Source organism: Abramis brama (genome assembly GCF_963993115.1).
Source record: "Abramis brama genome assembly, chromosome: 7".
In the NCBI taxonomy this organism is placed as follows: Eukaryota; Metazoa; Chordata; class Actinopteri; order Cypriniformes; family Leuciscidae; genus Abramis; species Abramis brama.
In genome coordinates, this window is record NC_139969.1 from 18,420,455 (window position 1) to 18,440,665 (window position 20,211).

Below are 20,211 nucleotides of genomic sequence, written 5' to 3' on the forward strand. Positions count from 1 at the left end.
GTACAAGGCCGGAAGTGGGAATTAAGACTAAGCGGGACTTTTAATTTTTGCAGCGGTAAAATATAATGGAAAGCTTTAAATCCTATCCATGCAGTTAAAGTTTTCCACAAGTCGGGTAGGTGATAGTAATACGTTGCCTTCTATACATATTAATTATAGCATAATGGAGACGAAGTTATTGTAGAATTAACAAAAATAAACCGAGGCTAGCAGAAGAAGAACTGACGTTAAAACTAACTAACGTCACAGCACTTTGCATTTGAAATTAATGCTTTACCTAACAATTTTGTACTTTTATACGACCCTGGCAACTCTACATGCCTTTTAATAGGATAATATGTCTGTTATTAGCATAATCAAGTCTGTAAACGATCAGGCTGGGCTTTGTTTACATTATGTGTTGTGTTGTCAAGTGCTGAACTGTCGGACTTTAAGAGTTTTAAACATAGGAAACGTTAACTTACCGCAGTTCTTCGTCTTAATCCTCGTGATCTGAATCATTGACCCAATGTAACATTTATTTCGATTAAGGGACATTTTGTTGCGCCATTGTAACTTGCATAGATATGAAACAATAACACACAATGCTGTGTGGTTAATGTGCTCCGTCACTGTCATCGAATTTGTTGTGACATATTCGATCATGTGACACCCCAGTTATTGTGGGTTTATTGCATATTATATTTGACAGGTTGATAAAGACAGAAGCTTGTTCTCAGTCAGTCTGTAGCTTCGTTATGGCGGTTGGAGAGCTCTGTCTAATTGATAAGGATATTTCAAGGTGAGTTTAACTCATTCTACTTCAGATTTAGACTATCAATACTGGATTGTATAAGTACAGTAGTGTGTGATGGTGACTTCACTGAAGATATTTATTTGTAGTCTACTAGAGGTCCATCTGAATCCCAGCATTTCATCCTTGAATCTTCACTGCAATCGCCTCACTAAGATTGAGGGCTTGACGACAGCTTGGTACATAAGACATCTAGACCTGTCATCCAATCACATCTGTTGTATTGAAGGATTAGCTTCCCTGTCCTCTCTGCGCACCCTAAACCTGTCCTGCAACTTAATTTCTAAAGTAGAAGGTAAAGCTCACACTTTTTGAGGCAGAAAATATTAAGAATGTTTTTTTGTTTTTTTTAGCATTGTAGTATAATTTTTTTATTGTAAAACAATGTTTTGTAAAACAAAATTGTGTATGATTTATCAATACATGGATTTATTTCAGGACTGAATGGACTAACAAACCTCACAAGACTGAATTTGGCCTACAATCAAATAAATGACCTAACTGGTAGGTTAGATTGCATTTCCATCAAATATGTTAATTCCTGCGTAGTTTGTTTTAGCTCTCTGATCTCTCAAGATAAGAAATGCACACTGCCATTCAGAAGTTTGGTTGGGTTGGTAAGATTTTTTAAATGTTTTTGAAAGAAGTCTCTTATGCTCACCATTATGCTCGTAATTTTTTTTACTATCCAAAATACAATAAAACGGTGAAATACTTTATCATTGCAATTAAAAAAAAAAGTGAATATACTTTACTAATATGATTTTTATATATATTTTACAGTGTAATGTATTCTTGTCATGGCAAAGCTTTATTTTCAACAGCCTTTACTCGGTCTCACATGATCTTTCTAAAATCATTCTAATATGTAGAATTTGTGCTCATTTAAATGTTTTATACTAATAATGTTTAAAACAGTTGTTTTGCTTAATATTTTAGTAAAAAGCATTTTTTCAGGACTTTTTTAGGATTTTTTTCAGAATTTATTTGAAGTAGAAATCTTTTTTAACAATGTTAAAGTCACTTTTGAACAACTTAATGCATCCCTGCTGAATAAAACTACCTTAATAATAAACATTTTTCTGATCCTAAATTTTTGAACAACAGTAGTGTAGATCACAATTAGACAACTGTGTATTCATTCTCTGCTCTGGTTTTAGGTCTTTTGTATCTCCATGGAGCGGAATACAAACTGAAGTACCTGCAGCTCCACAGCAATCGTTTGGAGAGTATGAACCACCTGCTGCAGTGCATGGTGGGACTGCAGAATCTGAAAGATGTTACTCTTAGCAAGGAAGGTGCACAGAATCCAGTCTGCTCGCTGCCAGGTTTGTTGGAAAAAGTCCTCCTGACATGTAATGAAATGTGGTGAAAGGTCTAAAATAGTGAGAAAAAAATAAAATAAATAATTTTACTAACAGCTTGTGCCAGTGCAAACCCTCTTTTGGTGTTAAAAAATTACTGTCAGGGTTTACTACAGACAGGGTTAGGCCTTATTGCATATGCATTTGTAGGAGTTTCCCTTTCACACACAAAATTTACATGAGGAGAGTATTTAAATGAATCATGCAAGTAGATTTACTAAGGATTGCACTTGTCAGTTTACTGGTATTTGTGCCATTGTTTACCACCCCAAAAAAGCAGGCCCTAAACCAGACGCTAATTTGCGTCATTGTGGAAAAGATCCAGCTGCGTCTGTGTTCTTTAATTTGCGTGTCGTAAGATCACGCGCAGAACTTTACACTCCCATCAGTGCTTTTTTGGAATTGCGCTCTCATGTTAATTTGCCCTGTTTAGTGAATCTGGCCCCTAGTATCACTGGTATTTTCTTCATATGTTTTAGGCTACAGGGAAATGGTTCTTCAATCTCTGCATCAAGTCACCACACTAGATGGAGTAGATCGCCTTGGAAATACATCTCCTTTAGCAGAGGACAGTCCCATGGATGTTCCTGGTCTTGAGGACTTTCTTGAGTTTCTAATTTCATCAGACACCAGTGTTAATGGAGAACTGGTAAAATATTTTTACTATACTTTTTGGTTAGCTTTTTAATTAGCTAACACTAACTTATATATTTATCTGAGGTGGTAGTGAGACATGCTTATTTCGAGTGTTTCTTTATTATGAAGGCAAAGTCAGATGCTCCTCTCACTACTCCACGGATTGATGAAGTCCTGACCCAGTTTCGGAAACGAGGCGGAAAACCAGCTGCAGAAAATCAAGAAAATGAGCAACGAATTAAAAAACTAGAGCAGCAGGTTTCCCATCTAATTCAGAAGGTACATTATGTAAAAATGTATTATTAAATTTCAGTTATCATTATTATCAGTATTTTCATAAAATAGATTAACATTCTTTTTTATGAATGATAATTTAACATTTCAAAATGTAGCAAAAAGTACAAATTCTACATTTGTACTTAGATCCCTACAGGGGCTGGCTTTAACACCAACAGTTCTGTACCTTCTGTGGTACATAAAGCTAAAAGAGACACCGATCAGACATCAGAGAGCGAATGTGACAGTGGAAAAGAGAACCAACGGCATTCCAGAATCCTGTCTCATCCCAGAGGCTCTGCAGGGAAAAAACTGTATAAGGACACCAAATCCAAACAATCTGAAAGGTGAAGTAACTTGTACACATATACACTGTATATGTGCCCTTGGTCTCAAACTGAATTTCGAGTGTTTTTTTTGAGAATTTAGACTTCAGTTGCACAAACACTTCTCATTACAGTTTACTGGATTTGATTAATAATGTAATAATGTTTACTTCAGCACAGGCCTTGAATTGTGATTTGAGAGGCTGTTCAAAATATTTACTTGCTGCATTCTTACCCAATACAAAAAGACTGGATGGTGCATCTAACAAAGGCTTTGCAGTAGTCCAGTAATCGGGGCAGTTTATAAATTATCCTAGCTCCTCCCACTTAAAATTGCTTGTACACAAGAATGATTACACTGTCACAAAGTTCATTTAGCTTCATCAAAACTTAAACTACAATTAGCACAGAACTAGAGAGAGCTACTATTGATGAGTTACAGCAATAATATTTGAATACATACAATAATGCATCTTTATGTTAATTTAAATTATTTATATTTATATAGTTATTATTTAATGTAAAAAAAATAAATACATATTTAATATTTTCCATAAGTTCTACTATCTACTATCTCTCACTAGTCCAAAATGGATTTTGTTTCCATTGCAGTGTGACAAATACACAGAAGCAGAAGTCGACGAAGCTGGCTGTTGGTGCCCATAGGAGGACATCAGTCCAGAGCTCTGGGTCTGTTGAAACCATAGAGTCTGTAAAAAAGGGCCCCAAAAACATCAAGGCAAGTCCTAGCAAAAGCTCAACTCAACCTCAAGAGGAAACCTACAGGGTATGCAAACTGCACTGTTCAGGTCCAGCATATGTTTTTTTTATTAAGCTAACTGTAGATGTAAAAAGAGTAAAGCGCTTGTGTTTTTACATGCAGGCAATAGTGGAAGAGCGAGACCAGGAGCGGGAGCGGCGCTGGAAGGCAGAGCAGGCTGCAAAGAGACTTACCGAACAGGTCAAGAACCTGCAGACTCAAGCCAGCGAGGAAAAGGACCTGCAGAGTTTGGCCTTACACACCACAGACAGGTGAGGACAAACAGTTCTCTGTTAAAATGGATAGTTTCTCTTTGTCTCTTTATGTTTATGCCTTTGAATGTGAATGAAATGTGAATGCAAATTGAGCAGCCCAATTAAGAGTTTTACTGCGGACAAAGTTATTTATTTATTTATTTATTAATTTTTTATTTTATGAATGAACACAATTAGCTGCAATACCTATTATCTCACTCATTTAAACATTCTCTCCCATCAAGGACATCTTAACAATCTCCAGCCGTCCAAGTGTTTGTAGAGAATGTTTGGCTTGACGTATTGCACCTAATTGGTGTCAGCTCCAGCTGAAATGTTGGATCTGAAGAGTACACTTGAGTATAATTAAATTTTATTAGAAGTTTCCAGAGACACCACTGCAGACCCTGATGTATGACTCTCTGCCATCCCACCTGCACAACAGTTTCTGTGGCATGATGATGGCCCTGATATTGTGCTCCAATATTATAGCCCACGCACTCCCCCTGGTGATAAATCGTAATTATAATGGAGATTAAAGTCATGGTGACAGGCACATGTCTGCTGCAGATCATCAATCAATCCTAATTACAAGCCCTGTAGCTTTCTGCTGCTAATGATTCTCACCTCACTGTCCAGTATCTGTTTTGTTAACTCTTTATCTGCTGAGTGTGTGTAAATGACAGTGAATATGACAGTGTCATATCTGAAATGTCATCAAACAGAAGTTTTAATGTGTAATTCACTTTTTGCTATAGTGCAGTGTGTCGGAGCTGTGGCCTAGTCGGTAATGGCGACATGTTGCGCCTTGGTGCTAATGCAGATTGTGTGTTTGAATCCGGTTGAAATCGATTTTTGACTAATTTCCCAAACCTGTTGCCCATACTTTTCCAGATCAGTCATCTCTGTAATGTCCTATCAATAAACTTTGTCAATAAATCCATTTAATTAATTTAATAGAATTGTAATTAAAATTTGATACACTTTGATACATCACTTAATACACTTTGATACATCGTTCAGAATTTGTAATGTCAATATTAAAAATTGGTATTAATAATACACTTTATTATATTATAATGAATACTTTTATTTAGCAAGGACGCATTAAAAAATCGAATGCTACTATTTCAAATGCTACGAATATATATTAAGAATAAATATATAAGAAGTACAACTGTTTTTAACATGGATTATAATCATAAATGTTTCTTGAGCAACAAATCAACATATTAGAATGATTTCTGAAGGATCATGTGACACTAAAGACTGGAGTAATGATGCTGAAAATTCAGCTTTGCATCACAGGAATAAATTACATTTTCAAATACATTTTGTTTTGCCTGGCCAAAAAAAAAAAAAAAAAGTCACTGTTTGGATTTAAATAGGCAAATGGTTAAAAGTCTATGATTGGATCATTATTGCAGTGATTATTATGTTTCTAGCATGTTATATGTTTGGGAACAGATCTTTTAACCCTAGCTGATGGAGAGTGTAGCTTTTCATTTCTTAAACAACCATGTAGGAAGACACATTATGGCCATATTCCAGGATGACAATGTCAAGATTCATCAGGCTCAAATTGTGAAAGAATGGTTGGGAGGGAGTATGAAGAATAATTTTCACACAGTCCATACCATACCATACATACAACATACTAGAAACATGATAATCTCTGCAATAATAATTCAATCATAGACTCTTAAGCATTTGCCTATTTAAATCCTTTTTTTTTGGCCGGGCAGTGTAAATTACAAAACATACATCAAATAAATACAGCCTCAGTGAGCATAAGAGACTTCTTTCAAAAACATAAAAAAATCTTACCAGCCCCAAACTTATGAATGGTGGTGTACACGAATGCATGGTAAAAAATAATGATTATTCAAAAATATTGTGAGAAATGATATCTGTCTTTTTCCTTTAGGCTGAAGGAGTTGTTGTTAAAAGAGCGCTCTGATCGGGCAGGATTGCAGACTCGTTTGCAGGAGTTGGAGGAGAGGTACAGGTCAACGTTAGAACAGCTGGAGCAGGTGCACAACAGGGAAGATCAACACAAGAGGGCGCTGCACAGTCTGAAGGACAGCATGACCCAAGCTGAGGCTCTTAGGCAACAACAGCATGCAGAAGAGGTAGAGTAACATTTGCAGCCCATGGCTGTGTCCAAAATCCCCCCCATATACAACCGATGTACACTCAACGGCTAGAGAATACCCATAATGTACTGTGAAGGTCGTGCCGAATGAATTCCCGCATCATCCTTCCATTTTCCAAACCGCTGGTCCAATGTGGGTACAGCGTAATATCATACAGGTATACATTGCTTTTAAATTGATTATTACATTGTTTAATTAAGGGTTTTCCATGACAAGATATCAAGATACATGTTTTCATTAAGTTTCAAATGATTATTAAACAGGGAACACAAACTATGCAAAAGCCCTTCCAGCACACTCAGTGTCCGAATTCTCTCGCTCGTTTTCATTCACTCCTTCAAGTAGACCATATAAGTAGGCTAATGTAGAGAATAGTGAATGAGGGTACAGGGGGCAATTTCGAACACAGCTCATATTTTCCATAGCATGAACTGAGTGCTCCAATATAGTGTATGATCTACAAGGTTCAAGAGTTAACTTGGTTCATGTCTGAACCATGAATCCAGTCTTCATTGACCTAACAAGAACTGTTCCTACTTACTAGAATGACACTGACATACTAGCCATGTAAAGAGCAATTTTTGTGGGATGGTTAAAGAAGCAGCTCCCAAATAAATATATATAGGCATTTGGCTGAATTGCAAACATGTTCCAATTTCCTTTTGACATTTTGAATCCTTTGAATTGAGAGGAATATTTTACACATGACCTTTTGCATGTGTTTGAATGGCTACCATTGGAAAGCTGCTTGAAGTGTCACTTGAGCAGAAAAACAGTCTTCAAAACCTGCTAAATGACCTGCTATATTATTTCAGATGAAGAGGACTCAGGAGTTAGGGAATAAAGCATCCGCCTTAAAAAGGGAAGTTGAAATACTCCGCGCATCAGCACGACAGCACAAAGAGAAGCTGCAGCATTTGCATGAACTTTTGGCCTCCAGAGAGGAGATGCACAGGTACACAAGCACCACATGGAATCGTGTCTATGATCATTTTCTTAGTCGTAGTAAGAGAAACTGTCTGAAAAAAAAATTCGTTTACAAAACAGGAAATTTCAACTGTTTCATCTTGCACCTGTTTGACTGTTTAACTTTGTGGGACAGGAAAGAGCTTGCAACCCGACTGCTTCCTGGTGGGACTGAGTTTAAGGAGGCTGTAGACAAAGAGGTGGCGGCGACAGAGCAGAGATTTGCCCAGAAACAGGCTGATTTGGAACAGAAGATCACTGATTCTAGAAGACAGTATGCTGCTCTAGAGGATGAATTTCGCATTGCTCTCACCATTGAGTCAAAGCGTTTCTCAGAGGTAAATCAAAATCTGAGGTAACATATTTAGTCTGAATAGTGTAAAATATATATATATTTTGTGTGTGTGTAATGGGGACAAAAAATTTGGAACATTTTTGAAAACAGCAGAGCTGTTTTTGAAATGTAAAAATGCAGAAAGTTTTGTAATAGATAGGTTTAGAGTCAGGGGATAGAATATACAGTTTTTTATTATACAGTATAAAAATCATTATGTCTATGGAAAGTCCCCATAAAACATGGAATTCCAACGTGTGTGTGATTTCTAGGTCAAGGAGGGGTTTGATCAGGTGTCTGCTGAACTCTTAGAAGTAAAGTCAAGCCTCAGCCAGTCTCAGCAGAAAGAGAAGCAGTCAGCCTCTCTGGTGCAGGAACTCACAGCTATGGTAAAAGAGCAGAAAACACGAATTACTGAGATACTCAAAGCTAAAAAAGAAACTGCCATTGAATTCAAGGTAAGACCAAATATTTTACTTACAAAAAAATATACAAGTTCTTGATTTTGTTGTTCTTCATAGAAATCGACATCATCATGCATACATCAACGCATACATGTCTAGAAATGTAGCCAGATGTTCTTTTTTTATTATCGAATGGTTGTGATTTTAATCAGTTCTTAGGAAGTGCCTCATAAATTACATTATGCTCTGTTTTTGCATGTTAGACCCGTGTGCAGTCATTGGAATCCAGGTTAGAGGATGATAAACGACTTAACCTACAGGTGGAGCTACTGAAGAAGGACAAATCCAAGCTGATCTCCCAGCTAACTGCTCAAGAGTCTGTCATAGATGGACTACGGGCAGAGAGGAAGATCTGGGGCCAGGAACTTGCACAGCAAGGTACATCCGTAACTTTAAGAAAACTTAAAGAAAAGATGATGCAGATGGAGTCTTTTGTATTTGAACTAAGTTTTTTGTTTGTCCTTTTGCTTAGGTGCATCCTTAGCACAGGACCGTGGTCGACTGGAGGCCAGAATTGAGGTTTTGTTAACCGAACTGGAATCACAGAAGAAGCAGAATGAGAGAGACAATGATGCACTCAGGATTAAAGCTAAGATTGTTGATGACCAGACAGAGACAATTCGTAAACTAAAAGAGGTGAAGTCCTACTCACTCACAAAACTATAATCTAAGATATAAATTAAGGCTGTCAATTGATTATAATTTTTTTGAATAATGAATTATTACAATTGCATGATGTGTTTATTAATTAATCATATTTAGTGCCATTATAGTGCCATTTTTATAAGACAACATTTGAAGTTAAACAGTACAACTTTTCAAAATGCTTCTCAATACATCTTTAATTGATCCTGTGGTAAGACATTCCTTTTATCAAAAAATCTACACTACCGTTTAAAAGTTTTGGGTCTGTAAGTTTTTCTGAATGTTTTTGAAAGCAGTCTCTATTTCAAGATATGTCAGTGCAAGTTGTTTTGAGTTAAAAAAATCTCAATAATGCATTTTAGTCAGGGACTAGGCTTAAAGGGATAGTTCACCCAAAAATTGTCATCAGTTACTCACCCTCATGTTGTTCCAAATCTGTTCGAGTTTCTTTCTTTTGTTGAACACAAATGAAGATCTTTTTTCCATATGAATGGAGCGGTTCAGTCCAAATTTTCTGAAGAGACTCAATCGCATTATATGATGAACAGATTGAATTTAGGCTTTTATTCTCATATAAACATTGATCAGCGAACATAAACAGAAGAAAACTCAACCAAACCTGCTTGACGTGCGAGAACAAACCTCTTGCAGAAGCTCATACATGCTGCGTAACACGAGAATGAACCTAATTTGGTTCTCGCACATCTTCCGTTTACCACAACTGATATGTGAGTTGATAAATGTTTATATGTGAATAAAAGCAAAAATTCAATCTGTCCATTGTATAAAGTGATCGTGTCTCTTCAGAAAATTTTGACTAAACCGCTTAATTAATATGGATTAGTTTTTATGATCTCTTTATGAACTTTTTGAAGTGTCAGTTGCACATCTGTTTAAGGAGGGACAGAAATCGCTCAGATTTCATCAAAAAGATCTTAATTTGTTTTCCAAAGATGAATGGGCTTACGGGTTTGTAATGACAAGAGGGTAATTTAGTAAGTTAGTGCTAATTGAATGAATTAAATACAAAATCTAATGTGTAATATTGCCAGTTTTCATCACCTGACTCATTTTGTTCTGACATATTTCTTCTAGGCATTGCTGGAACGAGATGAGCAGATTCGTAGACTCCGTGACGAGAGTGTGCAGGACCAGCGAAAGCTGAAGCAGCAGCTGGAGGACGAGATGGCCTCTGCAGTGGAGCTCAGAGACACAGTGGAGCAGCTCAGTCTCAGGAAGGAGGAGCTGAAACAACAGCTCCTTGATAAGGAGGTGGAGCTTGATGAGGTTAAAGACACATACAGGTATGAAATAATAGGTTTTATCGTAATCACCAATATGTTATGATTCCAAGCTGTAACCCTGACTTATTGCGCAATACAGTGTGTTGTTGTTTTAAAGGCTGATGTCTGCTGCACTCCATCACACAGATATAATCCTTTAAATTCAACAGCTATCCAAAATACACTAATGTATTAAACTTTTGCAGGGCCTCAAGTAAGAAATGGCAGGAAAAGGCTGAACTGTTGAACAGGCTCGAGAGCCAGGTGAAGCGAATGAAGGACAGTTTTGATTCCAAAGAGAGAACGCTGTTGGAGGAAAGGGACAAAGCATCACAAGCACACAGGTATGAGATGGGCAGCAGGTCCTAATTTGGCCAATGTAGTATAGATTTGATACATTAAAACTGATTTATTGATTTATTAGAGCGGCAGTGGAGAAGCTTCACTCTGTGGACGATGCCTTCCGTAGACAACTGGAGACTCTACAAGCTTCCCATCAGGCGGAACTACTTCATCTTGCGAATGACAAACAGAAACAGATAGAAAAGGCCAATCAGAAGGTACCACTGTAACAAGTTATCATTTCAGTATTGATTTATGTATTGATTCATCGTATTTGCATTCATATGGCTAGTGTTGTCACGTTCAGACAAACTGCTTGACTAAAATGAGCAGACGTAGAATGAGTTGTTTTTAATTATATGTCCTGATGAATGACTGATGCTTGAACAGCACTCTTTATTTAGTCCAAATTTCTTTTTCTGTAACTACAGGTGCTCCAGGTGGAGGAGGAAATGCGCCAGCTGCTTGAGGAAACTGAGAGTAATAAAAGGGTAATGGAGGAGAAAATGAGACGCCTCACACAAGTGCTGAAAGACTTCTGACCTCCTACCATTACAAACCAAAAGACAAATTACTTGAAGATGCCTTATGTCTTATATAAGAAGACTTATGTCATGTATGTCCCTAAGTTTGCCTGCCAACATGAACATATCCTGAAATTATTGTACTTATGAGAGTCCAGCCTTTTTGGCTTTGTTTCACATTGCATAAATACTAAATGGATGTGAACTGACTGTAACTGTGATTTTTTTTATTTTTTTTTTATGATAAAACATTAATAATATTATATTTTATATATTTTCTGGTGTATATATACTTTTTTTGTAAAACGGTTGTACCTTAAACATACAGCATCATAAAATGCACTTTTAATATAACAGCGCCTTTTTATTTACTGTTTAAATTGTAATTAAATTCTAAACTCGTTGTTATTCCGTATTCGGTGTGCTTTCTTTTTTGGAGAATTACATTACATTTTTGAAACATTTTATTGGCACAGACTTCTGGAACGCTCAAGTGGAGACGTTGTCATGGTAACAGTAATCCTACGTCATTTCCTCTCATTTAAAAACCCCCGAGCCATCAGTAGTAGAAGTGTAGCCTGAGGTAAATAAATGCAAGAGATGATTGTTGCTCCCCCTCACCGTCACCAGCTAAACTGAGGTCGACCTCCATATCTCTAAACGGGACAAAGAGGGTGTTTTCGAATTACACCGTTTGTTTGGATGGTATGGCTGAGTCGAACAGCGCGGGTTTTTCTCACACGACACCGAACGGGTCCAGTCGCCATGAGAAGAGTTTGGGTCTCCTCACAGTCAAGTTCGTTTCTCTGCTTCAAGAGGCCAAAGATGGAGTGCTCGATCTCAAAGTGGTGGGTTAAAATACAATTACGAGTGGCGGAATGAATGAACGAAGTGAATGAATGAAAGTCGGCAGGTTGTTCAGTGAGGACGTCTGTCAGGAATTACACAAAGAAACTTTTACCTGAGTGAACCTTCGCCGAGTTTTGAGGCTCTTATATACAGAATTACAAAGTGTTTGGCTCGTAGTTAATTAAAAGTGTTAAAGAGCGAACAGAAATGGCGTGTTATTGTCAGAGGGACTTTTGAACAGAACCCCGTGGGATTCTCGCAGCAGGTGTTTGTTACCTGACGCTTGAGGCAGCAGAGACACAGCACTGTGTGAATTCTATGGAGACTTTTTTTTTTTTTTTTTTTTTTTAGGTTAATCACCTGCTACTTTCCGCTAAAATGGTAGAAAATAGGGCCATAATCTCTTAAAAAAAATCAACAAATGGGAGGTGCTTAATAATTAAAAAAAAATAAAAAAAGAGGATTTTGATAAATAACTATTTATTGTTAAAATCTAGTAGGGTCTAACTAGTTTGGGATCAGATGTTAGTGTGTTGATATTGATAATAGATTTTTTTTTTCTTTAATGTATATTTTTATACATTTGAGTAACAGGGCTGCTTGAATGCAAAATTATGTAAAAACTAGATGTACCGCATGGCGGTACAAAATATGACCGCCGCTCAGGCCTGCACTGACTTTCCACAAAAAGAAATGACGTGGAGCAATTTGGCTGTATTGCGTGTTTATGTATATACCTAAAAAAAGTAGTAGTATGTGCATGTCTGTCTGTGTGTGTGTGTGTGTCTGTGCGTGTATGTATGCGTGCGTACATGTGTGTGCGCGTGTGTGTCTGTGCATGTGGATTTGTATGTGTGTGTGTATGGGTGTGTGTCTGTGCGTGTGGATGTCAGTGTGTGTGCATGCTTGCGTTTGTTTGTATTCCTGCATGTGTGTGTGTGACAGTTAGGGTTGCCAACTTCAGAAAAGGAAAATGCGGGACAATCGTGGTTATTTATAGGAAAATGAGGGACACTCAAAATATTTGTACTGTATCACACAGTGTACGTCATTTCAGTGTCTGCAGTTAAGTTTGTGTTTAAAAGGTTATCAGACATAAACACATTTGTATTGCTTAACCTATTTATGTATTTAATTCTAAAAATAATTTTAATGTCATACATGAAAAAAGTCACATTACAAACAAACCATAGTTCAAAATAACAGCATTTATCTAAAATAGAAAGCTTTTTTAACATTATACACTAGGCTTACAGTTCAAAAGTTTGGGGTTAGTAAGATTATTTTTTGGGAAAAAAAATAAAGAAAGTAATTGCCTACTTTTATTCAGCAAGGATGCATTACATTAATCAAAAGTGACAGTTAAGATAATGTTACAAAAGCTTTCTATGTACTTTCTAAAAGCTTTAAAACATTAATAATAATCAGAAATGTTTTTTGAGCATATTATTCCCTCAGGTAGATTACATGTTTTCTTGCGTGGCTGGATGTTAGACTCATGACCAATAATCACGTTGTTTGCATTCGCCAAAATTGATTAGCCGAAATCAAAACGTGGACAGTGAAAGGAAATTACCGTTAGCGCGAGACGAGTCCGGCTTGAAGCGGAAGCGACCAGACGGCAGAGGATGTTCGCAAATCAAACAATGATTTGTCTCAAAACAGTGATTAAAAAAAGCTGTGATTGGATGATGACAGGTGTCGGTGATCATTCTCAAGTGTCGTGGTCAGCACTGCTGCTGTTGCTGTTGTATCAGTCAGTGGTTTATCAGCTTGTCAAAAAACGGGACACGGGAGGTCACGCAAGGGACAAATAAATTAGGCCCAAAATGCGGGACGTCCCGCCTAATTCGGGACAGTTGGCAACCTTAGTGACAGTATCATCCTAAACCAGCAACCCTTCGCTCAACACCACCATCTACAGGCCGATGAGTGTACAGTCACTAAATGTGCACATAAATGAATTTATTTTATACCCCCCCATGGATGAAATTCTACGAAACTTAGCATACCCCCAGAGGATGTCAGGTTAATCATACACATGAAATATGGTGCAGTTCTGAACATCTCAACTGAAGATAGGGGCGATTAAAGCAGAATAATATTGCATTTTCATTTTTTATGGGAGGGGCGCAAATCACAAATGAGTGATTATGGGCTAGGTTGATGTGGGCCCTTAAGACCAACATACCATAAAAATTTCTTCATCCTCGGTGCCACGGTTCAGGTAGTTATTTAGGAAAAACTGCATTTTTTGGGTTTGGGGGGGCCCAGCGCGGGGGGGGGGGAGTGGCCCCCGGGGACCAAACGAAATTTTTCCGTAAAAGTCTAGTGGGGCTACATGCATATTCAGTAGATGACGAAAAAAAAAAGAAAAAAAAACTTTGACAATCCCTATATGATAATAATGAAAATTAGTTATTTCTGGGGTCACAATTTTAAAGAATTTCTTTATTTTTTTTATTTTTTGTGGTAACAGTGTATTGTTTTTTTTAAATTATTTGGTAATTAATTTAGCCCAGTTTTTTTATTTGTTCGGTTATTTTTAAAATATATGAGCATTTCTGTCTCTGCTTTTAAAAATAAAATGGGACACCAAAGTGTGTAGTGTTCATAATGTACATGTACATTTTGTTACTTTCCATTATATTCCCATCAACCATCATACAAGGACAGTGGGGTCAGTTTGACCAGCTCTAGCACACCTGCCCATATTTATCATGATGGCACTCGTACTCCTCTGATAACAGTTGAGAGCTACTGTGATATCCCAACAACCCGAGCTGTTGTTACAAGCTGTAAATGACCTTTGGTCCCCTAAATAGCCAGTTCCTCTCTTCTGATTGGACAGTCTCTGATAATGACATTGTTATTTTCATAGGCTGCAGACAGTTTGGCAGTCAAGCAGAAGAGGAGAATCTACGACATCACCAATGTTCTGGAAGGTATTGGGCTCATTGAAAAAAAGACCAAAAACACCATTCAGTGGAAGTGAGTACAAAGATTAAGAAAGTTATCCATGTGCTACCTGACACTATATTTATCTAAATTACTTTCCTTATGTGATTATACTCTATATGTATTTTGTAATGTGTGCATTCTTTGCACCATGCATGCTCAGTGTGATATACTTCTGTTGCGTAATTCTCTAATGCAGTTGCTTTATCTCAATTAGGGGGGAGAGTTCAGGCTGCCAGCCTCAGGAAGTTCTCGAGCAGGTGGAAGTTCTCAAGGCTAATATTGCTGATCTGGAGATTCAAGAGAGAGAGCTGGACATGCAGAAAGCGTGTCTGCAACAAAGCATCAAGCACTTGAATGAAGACTCCTCCAGCTGCAGATATCCTTACTGTCAGTGTACGAGCCAGAAATAGTTGCGTTTTTCTTTTTCCGTATTCTTGTCTGATATTCTTCCATTTTTGGGTGGTTCCCCAGGTAATTAACAGTCCCAGAAAACGCCATTGTCGGAGGAGTGCACATAATTACATGTTGAATGCTATCCTTCCTGGTCCTTGTTGGGTATTTGAGTCGCCCTAGTCCAGTCTTTCCAGTCTCTAGTATACTGAGTTTCACAACCCTCACCCCACCAGTTATTCCTCTTTGGATTAAACTTGAAGTGGTTTATGTACAGTTCAACCATCTCAAAACGTGCACTGTCATGGTACGAAGCCCCTAAAGGGGGCATGATTATGGAAAAAATATAGGAGGAATATTTTTTATATTAATTTATTTTAAGTTTGCTTTCAAGACTTTTGTGTTCTCTCAGAAATATTGCCTTCCTCTGAGAAAATCTGTGTCAGAGAATTTTTGGAGATTAAAAAATGCATTAGCCCTTGGTATATGTTCCTTAGCATTGTATACATACAGCTATGTGACACATGAGGACATATGTGATGCGTTTGGTGGGGATACTCTTCTAGCTGTCATGGCACCATCAGGGACACAACTGGAGGTCCCAGTGCCGGAGATGGTATGTTACACCAACCTTGAGATTGTGCATAATTTATCTTTTTTGAAAACCGTTTGAGAAATTTTAATTAAAACATTTTCGTTTTGTACATTTATATGTAAAAGGTGTTCATTTGCTTTTTTGTGTGTGATTTTGTCTGTATATAATCTCCATGGATTTTTTGTTGACTCAGGGCCACAATGGTCAGAAGAAATACCAGGTGAACTTGCGAAGTCACACGGCTCCCATCCAGGTGATGCTGATAAACCGAGAGACGAGCTGCTCCAAGCCTGTTGTTGTCTCCGTCCCGCCTCTAGATGACATTTCTGCCATGCCGACTCCTCCTAGTACTCCAGCAGCGCTGCAGAGATTCCCCATCTCCTCAGCCGATCTCTGTGATGATCTGAAGCGTGGGCCGCTCAAAAGCCCCGCTGCAGAACACCAACTCACTCCGTCCTCCACGTCCCCCGATATGCACATGGGTACTGCTTTCATACTGGCCCCATTCCTTATTGATTGATATTCCTGATTGATATTTATAGCACCAGTCATTGGATTGTAAAAAAAAAATACATATATTTAACAATGAAAAAATTACATGCATCACCTTTAAATATATGTGAGAAGATATATTAATGAACATATATAAATATATATTTCCATTCAAAAGTTTGGTGGTTGTTTATTTGGTGAAAAATCTCTTATGCTTGCTAAGGAATATACATTAAAAACAGTAATTTGTGAAATATTACAATTTTAATTTGTTTTAAAATGTAATTTATTCCTGTGATGGCAAAGCTGAATTACCCCAGTCTTCAGTGTCACATGATCCTTCAGAAATTATTCTAATATGCTGATTTGATGATCCAGAAAATGTATCAATGTTGAACTTTAACTGATATATATTTTCAGGATTCTCTGATAAATAGGAAGTTCAAAAGAACACTTTGGACTGAATAATAAATTAATTTCTAAAAAAACAACTTACCAAAAAAAAAAAAGCTTTTGAATTGTAGTGTATATGATATTTTTTATACTGTATTTTAATGTTTTTAGTTACAATTTCTACCTCTTTTCTAAATTATTTATGTTTTTTTTTTTTTTTATAAAGAATGCCACCCTGAGTCTCCTGCCAGTCAGTGTTTGCTGATGCAGGGCTCTCTAGGTGGACCTGAAGAACAGCAGAGGGACATGGGTGGTCAGGATCTGCAGTCCATGCTGGAAGAAATGAGGGATGAGAGAGGAGGTGACATGGATTCCATTATACCAACAAAAAAAAATGATAGTGTGATATTTTTGTAATTTTAATTGAACCTCAAGGAGATGCATCTCTTAATTTACACTTGCCTTTTTTCCCTTTTCCTCCAGGTGTTTCTAATCTCATTGATGAATTGATGTCTTCAGATGGTAAGTTCTTCAAAAATATTTTCCAGCCATTTATTTGTGTCAGTGTTGGCCTTCTGCACAGCCCTCTTGTGGCCACACAGAACACCTTTGGTTATATTTGTTCTGACTAGAAGCAGTTCACTGCTGACCTCATCAATTAATCATATAGCTAGCAGTGCATATAAATCTTTTTAATCTGTCCTGACTCCTGACAAAACAGCTGAGCGATGGTTCTTCTCAAGGCTTCTTTCTCCTATGCTTGCCAGTTTTTCTCTATCACTTTTGCCTTTGGCTTGTTGTGTTATGGCATCGATCCCTGTTATGCAGTAATGAGATCGCTGTTATGTGCAACCTTTTTCGACGTCTATAATAAGAAATACTTAAGCACTAAATTAGCATATACAAATGATTTCTGAAGGATCATGTGACACTGGAGACTGGTGTAATGATGCTGGAAATTCAGCTTTGCCATCACAGGAATAAATTACTTTTATTAAAATGTATTCAAATAGAAAACAGCTGTTTAAATTTGTAATAATATTTCACTATATTACTGTTTATAATGTATATCAATAAATGCAGCCTTGGTGGGCATACGATAGTTCTTTCAAAAATACTAACCTTAAATTTTTGAACAGTAATGTATGGACTGATACTTCTTGTGAGGTTTTTTTTTTTTTTTGTAAATGCATATTGGATGAACTCAATCTGTGCTCTGTGCTAACTTTTTTGTGTGTGTGTTTACCACTAGTTTTCCCCTTGCTAAGACTTTCACCTAACCCTGGTGTGGATTACAATTTCAACCTTGATGACAACGAGGGAGTCTGTGACCTTTTTGATGTGCAGATTCTTAATTATTAAAGCATGTTTCATGCCACACCGGTCGACACTTGCTTTCATATGACAAAAGCAAAGGTAATGAGTACCCCCCCCCCCCCCCCCCCCCCCACCCCCACCCCACCACCCCACCCCACCCCACCCCACTGCCAACGGCTGCATTCCTGCCTCAGCGCCTGCTCCTTGAACCTTGGCTTGCACTCAGTTTCACATTCATTTACATTTCATCCTTAGCTTAGGTTTGCAATTCTTGTCTGCCTTCAACCATGACTAATATTTAAGAGGAAGTGAGAAGAAAAGAAACTCCTCCCACCTAAACTTTAGACACTTGTGTGTCTATTGTCATTTTGTTTGATACAGTCGTTAGTTTGTTTTCAGTTTTGTGACTTCACTCATTGTTCCTGATGAGTGATGGTGTAATTCATAAAGGTAAATGGAGGGCAGTTTAAATGTAATCTGAGAAATTAAAACCACCAAAACGTGACACGTTGTTGGAACATGTGCCTTAAGATCATCTTTTTGTTCTTTGTTTTTGCCCTTTCTGTGCCACCCTGTTTTATTGTTCATGATACTTTATAAAGGGTTCTAACTTTATCTTCTTAGCACATATTGTAAGCAGGAGCTCTACAATGTGACATGAAAATGTATGATATAATTTAACAGCTCACACAAAGACATTTGAGTGGCTTGATTATTTGTCTAACTATTTAATCACAACACTAATTATTTGTATGTTGGTTAGTTTTGTAGTCTATTGATAGAAACACTGACACTCAACTGTGCATATTTATATTGGAGTTTACTTACACCGGAGTTTTTTTTGTTTGTCTTTGGAACTGACTGTCATGTTGGAATATTACTATGTTGTTCACCTTGTTGTGAAATGCTAATTAGATTTTTTTTATATATATATATATATTGTAATCCTATTGCAAATTGCAATCCTACCTAATTTAAAAGGGGAATTAATATAATTGCAGTGTTCTTGGTTTAGAGGACATAAAGATGTTAAACTGCCTTGGATAATCTTTGTTTATACATTCCACAAGATTGTGCCTTATGCAGTTTTTTTTCTATTATTGTAAGTAACTTTATTTTCTCTGTATAGGTTTTCTAATCAAGAGCAATGTTTTTGTTCTGTTGCACTTTTTTAACCAAAGTTTTATATATGTACAAATATATATATAAAAAAACACTTGCTTTTGCTCAAGTATTGTGATCATTTATGTTTTGTGTGGAATCTCGTCTTGGAGAAGAAATGTATTTGTTTGTAACACTGCAATATAACACACATAAAGCATTCTGTTGGGTTGTCAAAATCTATCCATCAATTCCTATTTTACCTTATTTTCAGTACATCTCTCAATCTTTTCCCCCCGTCTCTTTCTTTTACTAAAATTTTCACATACAGCATTGAAAAGTTTTTTGCTCAGTTAGGGCCTGATGTTTTTTCCTTCTCTCGTGTGCGCCATTTTCTCAAAAAATAAAAGTATGGGCCATAAAAGCCCATATCGAATATCTGAAAAAAAAAGTTTGTCTAAAAGTTCGATAAACTGTTCAATCAACTTGTATTCCGTGCCAGAGTGTCTTTTAAAAAAACAAAACGAATTTCAGTGATTTTTGGGGGAATTTCCTATGGGGAAAGATCCCATGTGTTTAGGTTTGTTTGGATTGTGCAGCTGGAGTTATACAGATGCTATGTCACCCCTGTGACCCATAGGAATTGCTCTTGATTGCTGCTCTGTTTCTCCTCAAATTCTTTAAAGCATTTTTGAACATTTTAAAATTAGACATTTCTGTAGGATTGAAGAACAAACTGCATGGAAACATTTAAAATGGAAAAGGTGAAAATGTGCTAAATGCAATGTTAACATTAAACTGCCAAATGAAAAACACTATGATAAATTTAAAGATTGAAAACGATATTCTTTTGTACAGAGAAGTTACGTCCAAAGCATTAGTTATGAAGTCTTATGAAAAATCATATTCTTTATAAATAATACATTTTGGTGGTTAAGAACATTTCTTTCTTTATGCCTAATCTAAATCCTAATCTTGTTCTGATATTCA

At 36.9% G+C, this 20,211-nt stretch overlaps 2 protein-coding genes across 2 annotated transcripts; both read left to right on the plus strand.

Annotated features, from left to right (window-relative positions):
- The first annotated feature begins 4 nt into the window (after nucleotides 1-4).
- Nucleotides 5-11,530, plus strand: lrrcc1 (leucine rich repeat and coiled-coil centrosomal protein 1). The gene is made up of 20 exons (XM_084120143.1): nucleotides 5-115; nucleotides 692-781; nucleotides 883-1,088; nucleotides 1,232-1,297; nucleotides 1,954-2,121; nucleotides 2,637-2,806; nucleotides 2,923-3,072; nucleotides 3,217-3,416; nucleotides 4,008-4,182; nucleotides 4,279-4,427; nucleotides 6,337-6,541; nucleotides 7,381-7,520; nucleotides 7,668-7,869; nucleotides 8,138-8,323; nucleotides 8,533-8,707; nucleotides 8,802-8,965; nucleotides 10,070-10,278; nucleotides 10,464-10,601; nucleotides 10,682-10,817; nucleotides 11,031-11,530. Exons 2-20 carry the CDS (start codon nucleotides 738-740, stop codon nucleotides 11,139-11,141), a joined length of 2,994 nt encoding a protein of 997 aa, XP_083976269.1. The 5' UTR covers nucleotides 5-115; nucleotides 692-737; the 3' UTR covers nucleotides 11,142-11,530.
- Nucleotides 11,531-11,694: 164 nt separating this feature from the next.
- e2f5 (E2F transcription factor 5) lies at nucleotides 11,695-19,464 on the plus strand. Its single transcript, XM_084120442.1, has 8 exons — nucleotides 11,695-11,971; nucleotides 14,854-14,963; nucleotides 15,148-15,309; nucleotides 15,831-15,939; nucleotides 16,112-16,400; nucleotides 17,030-17,164; nucleotides 17,287-17,325; nucleotides 18,056-19,464. The coding sequence occupies exons 1-8, from the start codon at nucleotides 11,831-11,833 to the stop codon at nucleotides 18,163-18,165; spliced, it is 1,095 nt and encodes a 364-aa protein (XP_083976568.1). The 5' UTR covers nucleotides 11,695-11,830; the 3' UTR covers nucleotides 18,166-19,464.
- The last annotated feature ends 747 nt before the right edge of the window (nucleotides 19,465-20,211 follow it).